This window comes from Eumetopias jubatus, unplaced genomic scaffold, assembly GCF_037043125.1.
Source record: "Eumetopias jubatus isolate StellerSeaLion01/CBP00866 unplaced genomic scaffold, mEumJub1_p1.0 scaffold_3, whole genome shotgun sequence".
Lineage (NCBI taxonomy): Eukaryota > Metazoa > Chordata > Mammalia > Carnivora > Otariidae > Eumetopias > Eumetopias jubatus.
The window spans coordinates 88191313-88212503 of record NW_028274809.1 but is presented as its reverse complement, the minus strand read 5'-3'; the positions used below and the strand labels follow the sequence as shown (position 1 = coordinate 88212503).

The 21191-nt window shown below is 35.8% G+C and overlaps 1 protein-coding gene across 2 annotated transcripts in view; it reads right to left on the bottom strand.

Moving 5' to 3' along the window:
- Window positions 1-21191, bottom strand: part of LRP1B (LDL receptor related protein 1B) — a 1880289-nt gene that overhangs the window by 807843 nt on the left and 1051255 nt on the right. For both annotated transcript variants that reach the window (XM_088022156.1, XM_088022157.1), the window contains 3 exons: window positions 6884-7106; window positions 3630-3801; window positions 2064-2207 (listed from right to left, as the gene is read on the bottom strand). In XM_088022156.1, coding sequence (XP_087878282.1) covers window positions 2064-2207; window positions 3630-3801; window positions 6884-7106 — 539 coding nt within the window. The remainder of the gene's footprint in view (window positions 1-2063; window positions 2208-3629; window positions 3802-6883; window positions 7107-21191) is intronic.

Below are 21191 nucleotides of genomic sequence, written 5' to 3'. Positions count from 1 at the left end.
GTGTATGCTTTAAATAAGAATAACGATTTTTCCCATTGTTTACTTAAGTCACTTATTTTAGTCATTCAACACCCATTTTAAAGTTTCTTCTCGTGTGTTTTCTTGTACAATAGACAATTGAAACTAAAAACTACATTTCAGAGACACTCACAGAGTGATGGGCCTGGTTTTAAGTACCTATAATAAGATGTACTAACTCACATTTGGGATATGGAAATGAGGCTGCTTTTTGCTCCTTCTGTTGGTATTCATCCAAAGGAGAAATTTGAATTTTTCCACATTAGTGTTCTTCCTTTGTGTATATCAAGAGGCAAGGAAGAGGGTGTTGTGTTGTGTTGTTTTGTTTTGTTTTGCTTTGTTTTGTTTGCCAGTAGAGAGCTATCAGTTGAGACATATTTCTGGAGGTAGTAGTTGTGGTGCAAGTTGTGGAGATTCCTGGATATTAGTTAAAATGGTGTGTTTTTGAAGTTACCATTGATATTTGAGGCTTCCCGATGTCCTGGCTTCTGAGTGTGGCAGGTTTCCAATTTGAAGCCAAGGTAGTTCAATGGTGGTTTTGAGGGATGTTCTGAGGACTGAGTCTAGAAGCTATTGCTTCAGGCTTTTCATTGATTGTGTAAGCACCTATCTATTTGTATTTGATCTTTTCTGCTTAAAATAACTAGAATTGTCTCTGTTAATGTAAATGTACCTTGACTGATACACTATATTAAGGGTGATTAGGGCTTAGGCAACTGTGATCCTATTTTCCCCCCAAACATCTGTATGTATGTATGTATGTATACATGCATGCCAATATGTATATATAAATGTGTATGGTTGCATTTTTTTATGACATGTCACCATTTTTCAAGTAGTAACCACACCAGGTTAAAGGCTGGTCTCACACACACACACACACACACACACACACACACGCATGCGCGTGCACAACTTCACTCATCTTGAGACTTCTCTCAGTTATCCAGAAGATCTCTTGAACAGGAGACCCAGCATTTAATACAAAGTTAGAAATGAAAACAAAATACTAATACATATATTTTATCACAGTTGAGCCTCCTGGGTTTTTGATTAAAAAAATATTTGTGCTACCATTTAGACTTAAAATTTTAACAAATTTAGTGATCTAATGTCATAGTCCTCAGTGAGCACATGACAAGAAAGTCGGAAGAAATGGCAAGACGGTGACCAGAGAGGAAAAACTGACAGAAATAAAAAGCCATTGCTATAACAAAATGGAGACACAATGGGCACTGTAAAAAGCAGTCATCATAACTTTAAAAATTATGGTATTGAGGGACATTTAAAGGACAACAGTCTCCACATGGACATCATTTCTATACAGACCATTCTAATATATTTGATTATGAAGACCCCAAGTAAAGACCTTAATTTAACAAATTTTGGGGCAACAATCTAAGTTTACAAAAGTCATGTATAAAATTATTTATTAGCTTATTTAAATAAGAAACAATTAAATTATTCAGTATATTTCACAAACAAAACAGAGACATGTCTTACTGTTTGAAAGCTTTTCAATAAAATTGTTAAAGAGATTGATATTTAATTAGTATAGCTCCAGTTACCTGGAAAATTAAATAATGAAATGAATTTCACTCCCCAGTGATGCTGGATAAGATGAAACATTACTTTATGTGGATTTCTGTTGGACTAAACAGCACACCTATTACTAGGAGCTACTTCTTAGTTCAGATGAGAGAAAATATGGTCAACCAAATATTCAGTTTCATTAGACCAAAAGCCTTCTTTAAGGAATTAAGGAAAGGATCTTCCTAAAAATATACCCTAAAGTATGCTTCCCGGGGATCCATAAATTTAGTGACTCTGTTGCCTGATTCAGTTTCTCATTCCCATCATCACAAAACAAAACAAAAAACCCTGAATACTGAGAAAAACGGCTGGTACATTTTGCAGGCAAATTTCACCTGTTGAAGTCTTATATTATTCTTGACGTTGACGTCGCTAATTAATAATATAAATAAATAAATAAACCTATCCTGAAGCAGTAGATGCTGGCAAAATGTATGATTTTAACAACATACTTTTGCACGACCTGCCGTCACTTCCCAGGTTGAAGCCCGTCCTGCAGCGACAGGTCCGTGTTTTGTAACTGCTGCTGAGCAGACAGATGTGTGAGCATCCCCCTGGCATTCCATATGGATCCACTTCACATGCATGGCTTCTGACTACAACAAATAAAAAACGGCACACTTGAAATTCTCCAAAGACAAGATAATTATGTACATTGGTATGTTGAAACGTTTGCAGTGCAAGAAGAGGGAATCCTACGAAAAAGCTTTATACCCAGGTATTTATTACCATAATCAATTGGAAAAAGTGTTTAAACCTCATAGAAGAAGAAGTAGGAATTTGCTAAAGTCCTCCAAAAAATATGTTTAAAAAATTCTGCTTTTATATTAATTTAAACTGTTTACATGTAAGCGAAATAAGTAACATGATTTTTTTTTGATGCAGGCTTGTTGTTCTTTTTAAAAATGCATATTTCTTACAAATATAAAAAGATACTGTAAAAATATGCCAGGTTAGGTAATTAAGCAGAGAAAGGATTTCTTTTGAAATAATCCATTATATGAGCACTTAACCTAGAAGAAATGTGATTCAGTAACTATCTTATTAAGAAGTTCTGAGACATATATTCTTTTTTTCAGTTTTGAGTCCGTTGCCATTTTGAGAACTCTACCACAAAATGAATGTGTGTGTGTGTGTGTGTGTGTGTGTGTGTGTGACAGTATAGTGAATTTAAATTTAGAAATTTAGTAATTTTCAAAAGGAGGAGGCTAGTTTACACGTGGAGATTGAGAAGTAGGACATTTCATGAGGGTTGAAGTTAGAGAAGGAAAAAAGTAAAGGAAAAGTACTGTACGAAGACAATGAGAAAAAGATGAGTCAAAGAAAAAAAGGCTGTGGTAGGAATAATGTCAGTAAGATTTTACATACTATTGTAATTATATTTCTTTTTGATCACCACTTGAAATTGTGACAAATAACATGGCAATTTTCTTTTAATAATAAAATGGTTATGCTTTTAAAAATGTAAATTGTATTGATGAACAAGCATCACTAACCTGCTATGCAAAAATAACTGGTTTGTGTTTTTAAGAAATACTTAGAAACATTATAGCCTTCTCATTGAAAGTTTTTTTTTTAATTAACTTGTATTAAAGAATAATTGGGGTAAGTTAAGAGACCGGAATGATTACAATAAGAACTGGATAGATTCTGTAAGAGAGTCACCTGATTTGAAATGTCTCCCACAATGATATCCAAAAAAAAAAAAAAAAGAATCCTTAGCATCTTAGCATCTGGGTTTCCTGTCTACATATATCATGATTGAAAGTTCTTTCCTGAATCTAAATCTAGCCATCATTTCAATTCTATGGTTGTAGAAACAATTCACTAGGAACTGAACAATTTGTCATTTAGACTTGTGCTGGAAGTGCTATTCCATTTTTTCAAGCAGACATGTATACTTTTGCTATCAAACAGAGAATTTATGACTTACCCACTCTAACTCCATACAAAGCACAAGGACCACATCCCCATTCAACCCACCATTATAAAGGCAATGAAGAAGTCTTGTGTCTTACCTGTTGGTTGAGTTCTTTTTTGATAAATTCGGATGCCTCGAGCATTTTCCATTTTAATGAATGAATGAATATCTGTGCCATTAAATCGGTTTATCCTTATGATATTGAAGTTATCAGAATTGGTTGCATACAAATAGTCTTCAAACACAGTTATGCCATAAAGATGTCTGACCTATACGGAGGGGCAAAAATAACTATGATTTTTAATTATGCTGCTTTCAACTTGAAAGAAAAACTGATTGTGCTTACTACTGTGGAAAATTCCTATAGTAGGGCAGTCACACACATATTATCACTTATTTTCTCTCAAAGAATTAAACATTTCACTAATTTAAATTTTTTCTCTGAGAAGAAAACATTATGCAGTAGTAGATAAAGCAGTTCTAAATGTATGGAGAATTTTATTCATGATTCAATAAGAAAACATGTTTAGTAGCTACTTTTCAAAGGCAAGTGAGAACAAAACTTCCAAGCATATTCAATAAGATGCTTATGGCACTGTTATATAAGATGTGAGATGTTTTTATGGGCTGCTTGTTCATATAGCCAGGAGATACAAAATCTAAAAATGTATAGTTCTGGCTGTGTAAGGACTGATGAGAAAACACCTTTGAAAATTTATTTTATAAGTTCAAAATTCCATATATATATATATATATATATATATATATAAAATCCCATTTTTTTAAGCCACAGGTTACATTTAGACAAATACTTGTCCCAGCATGGAAAACAATAAACAATGAAACTATGTATTTGGAATAATTGTAAAAAAAAATAAAAGACTTTACTCATGAATCACATATGTTTCTAAAGCCTTTTCATAATGGATTTGGAAGTAATGACACTTGAACAACATAACTCTCCTTAGCAGAGGTCCTGGGAATTGAGTGGAGGAATGGATACCTTGCAGTCATTGCAAGCTTCTAGTAAAGCAGAGGAAGAATGAGTTTATTGATCTTCTCATACAAATGCCTACATGCTAAGCACAATGCTTTTGGGCATTCCTCCTGTTATAGTTAATTTAAAGTGGTTCTGTGTCAGGGTAGGGTGGGGCTATGATTCGATTTGCTATAGAGATTCCGCTGAAAAAAATCTGTCACAATTCTTTGGCATTATATGGCACTTTTAGTATAGATTTGTAGTTAAGAGAATTTGAAAAAGTATATATGGTTTGACTGTAAAAATTTATTTTTTTAAAGATTTTACTTATTTATTTAAGAGAGAGAAAGAGAGAGCGAGTGAGCACGAGCCAGGAGAGGAGCAGAAGGAGAGGACAAAACTGACTCCCACTAAGCAAGGAGCCTGACTGGGGCTCATCCCAGGACCTTAATCATGACCTGAGCCAAAAGCAGACACTTAACCAACTGAGAAAGGTAAGATAGGAATTAATGAGGAGAATCATTCCATGTTAAAGCCCAAATAATGTTTTCCAATGTAAGGGTCTTTCCCCAGTGTGTGTGTGTGTCTGTGTGTGTGTGTGTGTCTGTGTGTGTGTGTGTGTACCCACACTCATGCACAAGTGCATGTGATAGAAAGAAGGGGTGGAGGTGTCATGTGTTTATATACTAATATCATTTCCACATAAGCTGATATCATATTCTCTAGATAAATCTAAGCCCAAATTTTACTTGAGCAATACTTTTTCCTATAAAAATTGCAGGTAAACTCAATTCTTCCATCGCCATTAATCTCATGTATGTTTTGCCCAAAGTTTGGAGCCATTCATCTGGGAGTGTGTGGTTCTGGCATACTTACTTTGCTCTTTACATAACTGCCAATCCACACCCAAGAGAAAAACACAGCCACAGAAGGGACAACGGGCAGGGTAGAAAATGGGTCCACGTAGTAGAGATGAAATTGTATTCACTGTCCCTGTTCCTTCCTTCAGAAGAGCCTGTTTCCCATGAAATAAGTACACTGTTGCCTGCTCTGCTACTCCCAACACCGCTGGGAGGAGCTTAGAGTGGTAGCTGGACCAATCTGCCTACAGCTCAAATATTTAGAGAAAAGTATCTATGTTGGATGACTTAGTGACAGAGTAAGCATATGTTTAAGGAATCAGAAAAAACACAGGAAATAGAAATGAAAAAAATGAATAATTAAAAACCAGGCATTAGAAAACTTTTTAAAAGTAATCCTGAGGAAAATCATTTGAATTTCTTATAAGGTTTAAAATTTTAATTACGTATAGGTAAAAAGAAGACCCATCATAATCATTTTAGAGATTAGATCCTCTAAAAGTCATAACTAAGGCTTTCCAAAGAAATCAAGTTTTTTACGACAGGCAGAAGTACAAAAGAAATAACTGGCCTCATCTCTAATATTGGACACTTTTTTTACTCCCAGATTAGTGCATTTGTTTGTCTTTCAAGGAAGGTAAAATAATTTCATTGTTAAAAACTGATTAGAAAGGAAAGGTAACTTTAAGGGATCATTACAGAATATTTTTGTCTTGGATTGCAAAAGAAAGAAAAGGGATTCACATATTTCGGCTCCATAGAATAAGAATCTCACAAGAAATTAGTGCGATCACTGAGGTAAAATTCAATTGAAGAAAGTACACTAGTGAATAAGCTTATTTCTACTTAGAGATCTCCTTTAAGTGTCTACTGAGTGTTATCTGCAAAACCTTGTAATTCAGCAAGGCAAAAACTACACAGATGGGAAAGATCTTGACCTCAGTGACTTTCACAGGATTCTCATTCTAGGAAGTGCTTGAATGCATCAGAAGTCAACATGTAGTCCAGCCTTTGAAAATAATAAAAATATTTTTGTGAGCAGCCATTTGCTATTGTTAGCACAATAACTCCAAGGCCACACGGGATAGATGATAGTCTAGCTCCTTACAGATAAACTATTTTTTTCTCCTTATAAATAAACTATTTAAATTAGTTTTTAGTAAGTTTTACTTTTAACAGGTCAAAACATCTGTCCTATTCTAATTCCTTTCTTACTAGTGTGACAGTTTTGCTTTTGCTTATTGTTTTTGTTTTATTTTTGTTGGGCTCTGTTTTGTGTGCTTTGCTTTTAATAGAGCAAAAGAGGAAGTCAGAGGCATCTCCAATATTATGGAATGTGCTGTGAAAAGAACATTCTCCCATATAGGAAATACATCACAATTTTTATGACCCTTTGCAGCTTGACTTCGTAAGAAATTTTCAACATTGCAATTCAATTTTTGGGTCTTCTTCCTAGTATGACACCATTCATTTTATTACCTTAGCTGCATTTTCTAACAAAATTGTACTTACTTGTCTGCCTTGAATGATAGTATGTCTATTTTTTCCTTGATAGTCCACTACTTCCACATAGTCCAAGTAAAGATCTACCCAGTAAACCAATTTGTTGACTAGGTCTAGTGCCAGTGCAGCTGGCTGCTCTGTCTTTGAATCAATTATCCTCGTTCTGTTCAGCCCATCCATGTCACATCGCTCCACTTTGGCCACATTCCCGTAGTCAGTAAAGAAAAGTTTTCTGTTGAAAGAAAACTAAACGTTAAAGTGGAGGGGGGCGGGGGCGCTTATTCAATAGAACCATCTGTAAAAAACAGAACTTTTCCTTCTAATTTATTTCAGTGGTTACATCTGTTAGCTTCGCATAACCATTTCCATATAATATCACTCATAAACAGAGAAATCTGCTAATGAATATTGCAGGGCATAAGGGAGCAGGTTAACCAACAACTGTAAAATTTCCCCAAAACGAATGATTATGGTGGGTTTATTATTGTATCAGGGGAAATGTTTCTTTAAGCCTCATAGAACTGATACACAGACACCACAGGAACGCACGCAGCCCATTTGGTATAAGCTTCAGAAGTGAGCCAAGTCACCAGGCCAGGGCACATGAACTATCAGGCTTTATCTTCACCCTGCTTTTCAAATTGCCTAGTAATGTCTGTCTCCTATAAGAGCTATTGTGTGGAGTTCAGTGATGCTATGAGTGGTAGAGAATAGCAAACCTGGAATGGAATTAAGCAGATGGAAAAGCCAATGTGGTTTTTGTAGCAATGGAAATAAAACATAAATAATTCCCCCAAAACCAATCCCAAATTCTCCCAAATATTCCCAAATTACAAAATTTCATAAAGCAAATGCAAGCCTTTTCTCCTCATTTTCCCTCTACTTGAAGGAACAATCTAAAAAGCAATGTTGACCTCTGAGACAAAAAAATAATAATCCTTCCATGAAACACTAACAGTGTCTATCAAAGGTTTAAATACCTCCAACACCTCAGTGTCTAATATCTGATTAGTTTTCACTATGTTTAGTAAACACAAATCAATTTCAGTTAACCTGACAATATTATAACAAGATTACCTACTCAGGAGACAAAATTACATTTGTAAATAGAAGACTATCTTACCTTGACTTAAATACAGTCTCAAGAATAATCTGATTTACAGTGACTGAGCAATATTAAGATTACCTAGAGCATAGAATATTTGATTTTACAAACTTGGTGAATTAGTTTTTAGTTACTTTTCTCAACACCCTTGTATTATCTAACAGTATGGGGTATATTTCAAGCTAAAAAGGATTATTTAAACTGTAATTTAACTCTTTCTCCTGCAGGAGGTTTTGACTAATTTTTAAACATTAATGCATACTGTTCTGTGACAGTATAAGCCGGGTTTTATTCTGAGAAGATATTTCCCTAAATGTTCTTGAAAGACCAATTTATCACGATAAGTTAAAAATTATCTTTCAAGTAACATTCTATTCAGGTGAAGAGCTTTTCTATTCTAGTAAAGAATAAATAAAAGGACATATGGTGCTATGTTTTATTGTCATGCTTAACGTTCAAACTTCTGCCCCTATGCGCTCACTCGCACTTGCTCTCTCTCTTCTCCTGCTTCCATCTTGCATCTCATCTTTCTTCACTTTAAATCAATTTGTTTATAGCTATCCTAAGTTAAATTACTATAAGGAGTACCTAGTTTTCCTATTTCTTACTGTAGAACACTACCCACTATTCCTGTTAGATGAAGCTCTCTTTTTCATCCCATACAAAAATACCTCTCCTTTTCTAGTATCCTTTTCTGAATGGTCCATTCCACAGAGCTGAAGAGATGCTGGTGTGTGGGTAGGTTTGGGTATTGAGAGTTGGAGGCTCTTGGGCACACTATGGATAATGTCATATGTATAGACTATGCATAGTGATATAAAGCAGGTGATTGTACCAACTACATGGTTTGAAGAGGAAAGATGAGTCTGGAGTTAGAGACTTCTTGGAAGTCATCTTGAGATGACTTAATTACATGTAATCCAAAAAGGGAAAAAAAGAAAAGTGTGCCAAGATCAGAACCATGGAGGTGTGCTGTTGGAGAAAGAAAACCAAATAAAGATCAGAGGCTATAGTCAAAGAGATCACACAGACTTTCATAGAAATCTAAGGGAGAAAAGTTCCAGAATAAAGGACCGCAGTGGCTGGCTGGGTCAATCACTTCACAAAATAAAAAATAATATAGATTAAGAAAATGCTGTTGAATTTGGTATTTGTTAAAATACTAGTAATTTTGAGAAGTTGCTTGAGAAGTTGGAGGAAGAGTGAACTAGCTGATGATGAAAGAGGTCAGGAAAATGTGATTTATTTTTCTAAGATTTTCAGTGATATTGACCTACTATTACAGGAATGATGCAAGAGATTCTCATATTTATTCCAGGTCATAATAAAACTGGTTGAGGTAACTCTTTGAGTAGTTTCAGCCAAAATATGAGGGTAAAAGTATAAATATATGACTCATCAAAATCTCCCTGTTTTAATGAAGAGTAAAATCAAAAGAACAGGAAGACTTTGGGTATGTGAAGAAAAATAACCAAGTACTAGAAGAAACAGTAAAGAATTTATTATCTTTGTATTCCCAACACATAGTAAAAAAACCTAGTGCCCAGTGGAGACATAAAAGATGTTCCTTACACCAAATTGACTCTTCTCAAACTTCAGAACACTGACTATGATAAGTTCTGTTCACTTATAACTGAAATACAAGAAATGGAAGAGTTCACCAGGATAATAGTTCTGATACCATAAAACTGTAAGCAGCAAGTACCCTTAGTCACATGTTATAAGCATTTTTTTTCCTTGTTTTAGTAATGTTTAACCTTAGTTTAAAATCTCCTACTATTGTTACAGAGAAAAGCTTCATTCTCAGAGCATTCTTTAATTGAGGCATAGTTGTATTAGAATTGAAAACAAGAGCTAAAGTTTGTATCTAAAATCTAACGAAATTTCATCTGTGATATAAGTGTAGCTGGGTTGAAAAATCACTCTTTTCTTTCCTATAAAATATCTTAGAAATCTTAGAAAAGTAAATAATGTTTTGTGAACCCCATTATCTCACTGATCTTCACCTCTGAGATAGAAGGGGCAGATTATTTTTATTTTACAGAGGAAATAGGCTCAAAGCCCACATGATTAGCCACTACCAGAGCCATAACATGAATGTTTGTCATGCCTTTAGTTTTTAACTCATTGTTTTGAAATAATCTCAGACTTACAGAAGAGTTATAAGAATAGTCGAGTGAACACCTATGTCGTTCACTTAGATTCATCAGTTATTCACCTTTTGTCCCTCTGGCTACTTTTAGTACTGCCTAGTACTCTGTGACAGTAAATTACAAACACTGCCTAGTACTCTGTTAATCGAAACACTCCAGCCTGCATTTTCTAAGTGCAAGGAACTTCTCTTGCATAACCACAATACACCTATCAAAATCAATAATTTTAACACTAATACAATATACAGTTTTTATTCAAATTATGCCCATTGACCAATAATGTTCTATATAGTCAAATTTCCCTTTTTTTCTGATTTAATATAATCCAGCATTATACGTTGCATTTAATCATCTTTTTTCTCTAGGCTCTTTTAATTCTGAACAGTTTTTCAGCCTTCCTTTGTTGTTAATGATGTTATAATTTCTGAAGGGTAAACAAGTTGTTTTAAAGAATATCTTCATGTTGAATTTTTCTCATAATTATATTATGTTATGCCTTTTGAACTGAAATGCCATAGTCTTGTACTTTCTAGTTACTGCCTCTGGGCTTGGAGACTATGGGTAGGTAAATCTATGTTCTACCCCAGAAATTCCATAAAAAGGAGCACAGATGGTAGTTCGGAGTCTCATTTACTCCATCTTATTCAGTATTTTCTGAACACTTAACTCTCTTAACTTCCAGATTCTTAGTTACCCTTTCAGCATCTTTTCCTACCAGGAACCAAGTATCTGATGCAGCTTCAAGTACAGCAGAGCCCCCAGTATAGTGCCATGTTGAACTCATGGTGGACAGAAGGGACCATTCTAAAATCTGTCCTATGTCCTATTCCTTCAGGATTACAATAATGACATTTCTTCTCTCTCTGTTCATTCTTGTGGTACCAGTTATTTTTTTTTTTATCCTCTAGCATGAAAAATAAATTGAGCTTGCTCTTCTCTTGTTCTTCATTTTTTTTTTTTTGATGGCACTGACACAAAAATTTAAATTAAAATAAAACAATATTGCAGCTACTGTCTGTATTTCTGACGTATTTAATTATTAGTTCATAAAGGACAGCAACATTTCTTTCAAATTGTCATTTATTCATCCAGTTCATTATTCTTCTGCTTCAGCATCTGTAGTATAGGGGTTTATCATTTTGGCTTCCTTATCTCATCAGATGTGGGAAACAGATTTTAATCAACGTCTTTGTTAATTAGATGAGTAACCTTGTTTTACTATAGATATATAAGTTTTATACAGTAGGAGATAGCAAGAAACTTTGAGTGTTGTTGGTAAACTTGCCTGACGTAAATCAAATGTCTCAAAGAGAGCCCTCACAGACAGTGACAGAGCACTGTGCTTACAGAGTTATGGCTCCAATCATCCCTACACTTTAAAGCAAAGCAATTGTTACAGGTACTGACATTTTAAAACATGTATTTTATTTTCTTTAGCTGATAAAAATAAGACTTACTTTTGCCAGTGATATACATTTTAAGTGATGCTTCTGTAGTTTTGTACGTTGTCCAAACTGACAAAGGGGAATGTAAACACATCAGGGTCCTGTCTGTCTCTTTTTAACTGCATAGTCAACCTTGGTTTTGTGTCACATTCTTACTCCTAACATTTTGGTTATAGCTTCATGATGGAATTTAGAAAATTTTCAGAGTTCTCACAATGAAATTACCTACTATTCATTTTAACTGCTGAAAAATGAGGTCACACAGCAAGATTTGGGTTAGGGAGCAGAAGAGAGGGGACAAGACATAAAACTAGGGGGCCATATATTACCAGATTAAAAAAACAAAAACAAAAACAAAAAACATTGTTCTGATTAGGGCCTAAGAAACCATCCATGTTTATTAATCATGTGTTAAAGTAGGTAACTGCATTTCTTTACATTTTAAGAAAATAGTATGTATTTTCCTTGACAAGAATTACATTAGGAACTTCATTTTTCAGTCTTGTTTTTTAAAATAATTGTGTTATTCAAATAGCATCAATAGTAATACAACTTTATTTCTTCCATTGTATATACAAAAACTGAACAAGAAAGCAATTTTCCACATTATATAGAGTAATTAAAGTACATTCAGAACTAAAGTAGGAATATTAAATATTTAGCATTGCAATTCCAAAATGCAATCGTAAATCTGAAAGAGTAATGAGTCTTTGGAGTAAGTAAGAGGTTTAAATTCAAATTCTATTAGCTCTTGCTACTTAAGGGATGTGGATGATAAACAAACTATTTTCTCTGCCTAGCCAAGACTGTTCAAGACAGTTATTTATTGATTTTTACTTGTTGAGGTTTTTGCTTTCATTGTTTGAAAAATCTCTCTCAAACTTGGTTTTCAGTTCATACATAAACACACAGAAATTAAGCTTGACATACAGACTCTGGCTCTCAGCTGGCTACTCTATATTCTGGAAACATTACCACTAATGATTCCCCCAGCAGTATACATATATTAGATACGTCAGTCAATGTGGCTGACCCATTTAACATCTTTATTTACCTAAACCTGCTCCACCCAGATAGTGTTCCTGAGAGGGGCAGCCTTAGGTACCAATAGCATCCTTCTCCTTCCTGTTTACAGATAATGAGACCAACGAGGAGCATGCGAGAGAAGTGAAAACAAATTGTAGGCTTAGCAGAGTCACCAAGATCCTTTCTCTCAGTATTCTAAACCCAAAAGTGTGAAGCTTACCTAGTAGGCAGCTGTGCTAACATGGGCAAGAGGAACAGCCGGCATGGGGTTGGGGATGGGGACAGTGAGAGAGGAGGGATACTGGAACATGTACACAGAAGTGGGCGAGCCGTGAGACAGAAAACTGGGATGAAAGGAGCCCTGTAATCCTTGAGTGGAGAATTAGTCAGGCCCCACAGAGTCCATCTTTATTTCTCATCCTTAGTTGCATGAACATGTTAGATTTTCCTACTTCTCAGGAAATCTCTTATACGTTTGAGCTGGCTTCAGTGGGTTTCTATACTTAGAAGCTAAAGTGCCACGAGAAACCACTACCTTGTTTCATGTTCTATTTTAAGATTTAGATAATTCTTGTCCTGAGGATATTGGACAATCAAAAATCATACCACTTTAGAAAATATTTTATATTGAAATGTTAACTCCAAATAAAACAATCAATGGGAGAAGATATTTGCAAATGGTATATCTGATAATGGGTTAATATCCAAAATATATAAAGAACTTACACACGCAACACCAAAAAGAAATAGTCTGATCAAGAAATGGACAGAGGACCTGATTAGACATTTCTCCAAAGAAGATATCCCGATGGCCAACAGACACATGAAAAGATGCTCAAAATCACTAATTGTCAGGGAAATACAAATCAAAACCACAATGAAATATCACTTCACACCAATTAGAATGGTTAGTGAAAATGACAAGAAATAACAAGTGTTGGAGAGACTGTGGAGAAAAGGGAACCCTTGTGAATGGGAAAATAAATTGGTGCAACCACTGTGGAAACCAGGATGGAGTTTCTTCAAAAAATTAAAAAATGAAAATGCCATATGATCCAGTAATCCCACTTTGGGGTATTTATCCAAAGAAAATGAAAGCACTAATTTGAAAAGATATATGTACCCCTATGTTTATTGCAGTATTATTTACAATAGTAAAGATATGAAAGCAACACCAGTGTCCATCAAATACAGCCTACCTCAATCTGCACCTGACCCCAACACTGCCTTGAACTCATTTTTTTATGATTTTAACCAAACAATAAAAAATAATAAATCTTAGTCTTTTAAGCTTTACTTTCCATTTGTTTTCCATTTTCCATATTCTGAGAGACAGAATTCAACAGTTAATAAACTACCGTTGTAAAAAGGGAGTGGTTAAAAAAAAAAACATAAAGGGGGGGCCCTGGGTGGCTCAATCAGTTAAGCATCCAACTCTTGATTTCAGTTCAGGTCATGATCCAGGGCCCTGAGGTCGAGCCCAGCATCCGGCTCCGTACTGGGCTTGGAGCCTGCTTAAGATTCTTTCTCCTTTTTTTCTCCTGCCCACCCCCAACCCGCTGGCATGCACACAATCTATCTCTCTCAAAAAAAAAAAAAAAAAGAAAGAAAGAAAGAAAGGGACGCCTGTGTGGCTCAGTCAGTTACGTATCTGCCTTCGACTCGGGTCATGATCCCAGGGTCCTGGGATCCAGTTCCACATTGGGCTCCTTGCTCAGTGGGGAGCCTGCTTCTCTCTCTGCCTGCTGCTCCCCCTGCTTGTGATTTCTCTCTCTCTCTCTCTGACAAATAAATATATAAATCTTTAAAAAGAGAGAGAGAAATAGAAAGATTTGCATATTATTTTTATTTTATTATTATTTTTCTCTTTGTCACATAGGTATTTCATCACTGTTTAACATAGATTGGGACACAGTGGGGGGGGTGGAATGCAAAAACAAAAACAAAAACAAAACAAAAACAAAAACCTAATCATCTCTCTGTGTTGTCAGTGCCTGACGGTAGAAAAAGGCTGGTCCAACTTGACTTGCTTACTTGCATCACTTCCTCTATTCTCCAAGAAAAGAACCACGTGGTTTATGTTCACTCACTCAATCCTCCTACCCATGGCTCCAACTGCAACTGCCAAATCTAACTGCCTGAAAGATAATGACACAGTTGGCTTCACATTTTCACTAGCCGGCAGCCCTTATTCTCAGACCATAATTGGAACTCTTATAAACTCATCTTTATCTAAGACAAAATCTTTCAACATTGTTATCCTTGTTTATACAGTTCTCTGCTTGAAATGCAGTGCAGCATAACTTTCTATCCACTGATACAACCTCCTTTCTTCCTACTCTAACCCTTCTGATCTGCCCTCTGAAACTCTTTGATCACAAATGCCCTGATATTCTAAGACTAGACTCTTAAATGTTCTTTCAAATGTTTTACCTTTACTGACTGAAACTTTGCACCTCCTGAGGTCATCTTTCCCAGCAGCTGTTCAAAATGTGGGCCCCTAACCAGAACCTCAGGGGTAGATATAAAATCAGTGCCCTCCCCATTATTATTCTAGATTATTATTTTCCTCTTATTTTGTAACATCTGCTTTTTTGAGGGTCTCACAAATAGCATCCATCTTCAAAGAATCGTCTGCCAACCTTCTGATCATTTTTATTTCATTATTTTTATTTGAGAGTCAGCACCTAGCTTTCTAGCTTTCTGACCACAACCAAACCAATATCTATGAGATAAATGGATCCACAATTTTCTCCCTTGCTTTCTTCACCTCCTCTCTACATCTGATCTTTTACTTCCAGTACACGTCAACCACAAATTTCCATCGTGATAAACAGTATATTTTTTGTCATCACCAGAAATTTTACCTCTACCAAAAGAGATTAGCCCCCACCCCCCCACACACACAGACATACACATACAAGAGCATCTTATTCTTCCACCTGGCAGTATTTCTTTCTGTATTGTGCAGGTACTCTCACTGCAATAACTCTTTGAGTTCATTGAGACATTGTCCCCACCGACCCTCCCCATTCTCTGCCCATCAGCCAACCTTCAAATTTTATTTCTCATTTCTTTGCCACAGTCCCCAGCCTTCTAATTCACTCCCTTCCACCCTACTCCATGCTCTGAGGATGATCTTTCCTCTTACTGGATAGAGAAATGAGAGCACATCAAAAAGCAACTCTGTTTTCTTACAGCTCCAGCTAAAACCGATCTGCATCTGCATTAATTCTTCACCACCCTCTCCTTTTGTAATGCAGAAGGAAGCATCCTCCCATCTTTTAGTCCAATACAAAGCAAACACAGATACTCATCCCATCTCCTCTGAAACTCATCTTCAATAATTCCCAATTCTTTCTGCATTTTTAACCTTTCCTTTTCTACTAAATCTTACCTTCAACATATGAACTTAATCTACTATTTATCATCTTGAAACAAAACTTTTCTCTTAACCTCAAACCACTCTCCATTTCTAGCCCTTTCTCTCCATGCTTCATTTGCATCCAACATTCTCCAAAGAATTTTTCATACAAGCTGACTTTATTTTTTCCCTCAGTCGTCTTTATATCACACTGATATATCCTCCAAACCCACCATCCACTTTTTTTTTAACCTACAGAGATTGCCAGTTACTTACATGTGTCTAAACCGTTCTCAGTCCTTTTTACTGACCTTCCTATAGCATCAGACCAAGTTAATCCCTTTTTCCCTTTTTTTTTTTTTTTCCCTCTTAGCGCTGTCTTGGTATTCTTCCTACTGACTGCTTTTTCTTAGCTACCTTTTCCACCTTCTCTTTCTGTATCATGCCCAGGATTCCAAAACTGGAGTTTCCCAGGTTCAGATGTGGAATCCCTAAATTTTGTCATAGAAAAGTCTTTAAAGTTTCCTTCATTTTCATTAATATTACAATAACACTTTTATATTCTAACCTGTCTTCTGAGATTCTAACTCATACATACAGTTGCCTTTTTGATATTTACATTGAAATTCTTTTAGGCATCTTAAATGCAACATATCTAGTAGTAAATTCTTGTTCTTTCTTAACGAAATTTATCCCTTCATTTTTCTCCATTTTGGCGAATGGCGAATGGTGTCACTTTCTACCCAATGACTCATTCCAGAAACCAGGAATTTATCTTCCATAATTTCTATCTTCTACATCTAATTCATCACCACATCCTGCCACTTCTAGCTTCAAAATATATCTCAAATCCTATATTTATTTCCTTCTCTGTTTCTCTTTTCTAAACCAAGTCACCATCATCTCTTGCTTGGGGACTTATATCTCATCTCTGCTTCTTATTCCTTTTAAACCACACTCCTCATGGTTACCAAAGGGATCTTATTAAAATGAAAAGTGGCTTATGTATTATAAAACCCTCTTATAGCTACTAATAGCAGTCAGAATAAAACCTCATATTCTTAACATTACCAACAACGGTGAGCATGACCTAGTCTCTGCCTATCTCTCCAGCTTCATCTACTGGTATACTTCCCCACTTCTAATACCTTGGCCATCTAGTGGTATCCTTCTATATTTCTTTTTTTTTAAAGATTTTATTTATTTATTTGACAGAGCGAGACACAGCGAGAGAGGGAACACAAACAGGGGGAGTGGGAGAGGGAGAAGCAGGCTTCCCGCAGAGCAGGGAGCCCGATGTGGGGCTCCATCCCGGGACTCCAGAATCATGACCTGAGCCGAAGGCAGACGCTTAACGTCTGAGCCCCCCAGGCGGCCCTCCTTCTATATTTCTAATACTTTGACCATGTTTCAGTTCCTTAAACAAGTCATGTCTTTTTTTTCCATTCTGCACTTCACATATCCTGTCCCCCAGTCTGGAAAATAACTTCTGCCATGGTATCTCAATCTTGACTTTAGATTTCAACCTAAATATAAATTCCTCTGAAAGAACTGTTTCCTAACTTTCTAATATCAGTAGGTCTGTCTGATACAATCTCATGTCATTCCATGTTTTTTACAATGCTCTTCTTTATTTTACATGCATAAAAGATACAACACACACACACACACACACACACACAATATGTTTAAGATCTGTTTACTAATTAGACTATAACCTCCAAGAGGACAAAGGACATATCTGCTTTATTCAGTATTGCATGCTCAGGACCTAGTCATGTGTCTGCCCCTTCATTCATTTTCTTTTTTTTCTTTCTTTTCCTTCCTTCCTTCCCTCCTTCCTTCTCTCTCCTTCTCTCTCTTCCTCACCCCAGTCCCCCCAAACACACACTCACAAAGGCTCTGAACTGACTTCCTCATGTTGGATAATAAAATCTAAAACTCAGACTTGAAATTGGGTTAAAGGGGGAAATAGGGATAAGGCCATTCTAGCTTAGGAAAATAAATAAATTTTCCACATTATCCAGCACAGCTCACTGGAATTCTACTTTTAACCCAAATCATTAGCTAATAATAAATTATCGCTTTGCCTCAGTTTGATTACACTTTCTTTTTTGCATATAGTTCCTTTTGGAGAATTTGTAGGGATTAGTGATGGGTTCATGGTAGGATTTGGTTTTCTGGTGCCTGGCCAATTTTCATTTTTAATGGTGTGTCCTCAGCATTCCTTTCTACTTAAGTACATATACCAGATTATAGCAACACTGGGCTGTTTTCCTAATAGAGTCAGACTGCCTATATCTAGTATCCAGCAAAAGATTGCTTCTTTGTTTACTTTAAAGTAGGATATTTAATAGAATCCACAAGAATTTTAAGAGTATTGCCACCTATGAGGGGATGGTTTGAAAGTACTAGGATTAGATAAGGAGATACTAGTTTGGTAGTTATGCATTAGTACAGGGGCTGAAGATGGAAAAGAGAGTTCAGAAATATTTTTGGATCTTAGTCAATAGGACTTGATAATTAATTGATTGGGGACAAGGATGAATAGAGAGTAACCTTCTAGTATAATAACTTTCATAAAATATATTTCTTGAATATATTGTGACTTCAGATTTCCCTCAGAAAGTCTAAGTCTACCTGTCTTATAAGATCTCAGGGTATCATTCCGTTTAATATGAAGAATGGATTTTACAGTCTAGACATATTAACTTCATGACCAAGGGCAATGCTATCTTAGGAGTCCTTCAGGGGTCAGTTTGCAGGATGTCAATATTCAAAGTCTCATGCTCAATATACTTTTTTTATTTAAAGATTTTATTTATTTATTTGACAGAGAGAGACACAGCGAGAGAGGGAACACAAGCAGGGGGAGTGGGAGAGGGAGAAGCAGGCTTCCCGCCGAGCAGGGAGCCCGATGCAGGGCTCGATCCCAGGACTGTGGAATCATGACCTGAGCCGAAGGCAGACGCTAACAACTGAGCCACCCAGGTGCCCTCATGCGCAATATACTTGATTCATGTGGAACAGTAAAATATTTGCAGTAATATATTGGGTGTCAAAAAGTTGCTCTTTGAGATATACAGAGATGTATAACCTAATTTCTGCACTTAAGGAAGTCCTATTGTTTTATGAAGGCACTTTTCTGAGCTGAAATAACACATATAGCTGTCTCAGAAGTGACTAAGGTAAGTATCCATGAAGTTGTGGACTGCTGAACAAATCTGGTCCATTGCTATGCTAATTACCAGTTAGCTGAACTGTCAACTTCTATTTTAAATTCTTACTAAATGGGGGGAAAACAGCATGTAGAAAAATGAAACTTTACAGCACAGTTTTCTTGTATATTAGTTATTGTTTATACTTGTGCACACATCTCAGTTTGCTCTTGGAATAAACTGTGCAATAATATTGCAATGATGATAAAATCATATGGTTATACAGATCAAATAACGCTGTAAAAAGATAAAGATTTCTTTGTTTGATGTTCACTTTCCTAGCTGTGAAGGGAAGATGCACCTAGAAAAAAATAAGGCAAAAGTTCTGTAAATCAATAACTTCATAAGTGATGTTATCCAAATTTCTTGGTTTAGTTTTAAGCAGAAATGCAGGATCAAGCTTAGGCTAAGTGTAGGTAAGACTGCAGAAGACAAGTGAAGCTCGTGAAGGGAATCAACTGTCCTCACTGAGTTAGAAAAACAAATATTTTTATAATTGTGAGATGCTCCTAAACCAGGGTTTCTTGACCGGGATGAGCTTCAGGGGTTCCATCAACAACCACTGTGTAGGGGTGTGGAAACTGGCAGGTATGCCGGGAAATACTGTATTACCTAGAGTACTACCGGTGCACTTTTTTTTTTTTTTTTTGACAAGAGAGTTAATACTTAAAAGGGTAATACTCATATTCTAAAATAGTTATTCTTAAGCTTTACTAAACACAATAATCACCTGGGGAGCTTGCTGAAATCTCTAATTCCTATAATCACTGTGGTGCAAATTTGGGCAGTATCTAAAAAAAAAAGTTAAATATACATTTGTCCTTTGATCCAGCAATCTCTATTCCAGAAATTAATCTTGAAGAGACATCTTCACAAATAAGAGACAATGAAGGCACTAAGTTATCACTGTAACATTATTAGTAATAGCAAAATATTGAAAGTATGTCTGTATGTAGTCCTCCCTTCCCTTCCCTATCCATTCTTTCTTTTCAGAAATATTAAGTCAGCATCTACTATGTCGAAGGTTCTTGGAATACAACACGGAATTTTAAAGCTTGTAGCCTGTGACTCTGGAGGGAATAGGGAGCAAGATCGTTGAAGATAAATGTACTTTACAATTTATGAATACTCAGGAAAGGTTGGTAGGGTAGCTCTACTGATTGTTAATTGAAAGAAGCAGGTCTTTTAACAAGCTCTTGTTAGTGTCATAGTCAAAGAATTAAAAACAGTAGGCTATTCAATAATGGTAATCTTGTCCCAATCTTAGTCATTTCTTACATGGAGGCCAATTAAGTTTTCAGAGAAGAGATTATTTGAATCACACCGGTGTTAGAATTTTCTTGTTACTGTTTGCTGTTTAATCTCCCTGTTTTTTTTCTTCTAATAGCAGTGCCTATGATATTCAGCTTTACATGTCTATTTAACAAGACCTAGTCTCTAGTGATTCAATTTAATGCGGACCTAGGTGTTACCGGGAAGATATTTTGTATATGTGAATAACATATACAGTCAGCTAACTTTAATAAAGGAGATTATTTTCCATAATCTGGGTGGGTTTATTCTACCCAGTTAGTTTAAGAGCAGAACCAAAGTCTCCATGAGGAAGAAGAAATTCCACCTGAGGACACCACCATCAGCTTTGTCCAAGACTTTCAGCCTGCCCTTTCTAAGACTGCCTGCCCTAAGCATTTTCATCTAATTAGCTAGCTCCCACAACCACGTATCAATCTTCACAAGAAATCTATGCATATTTATGAATCTTGCTGGTTCTATTTTTCTGGTATAACTCTGACTGATACAGTGCCCAAAAATTATTTAGAATACCTCTCCATTTAATAAGAATTTAAAACAGATATTTGACAGTTCAGATAACTGGTAATTAGCATAATAGTGAACGAGATTTGTTTAGCAAGCCAAATGGAGAAAGCACAGGTCCTGGGGACCTATTTTGAAGCTCTAAATCCAGCCATGTTAACATCAGCACTCCTTGTTTTATTTAGTGATCT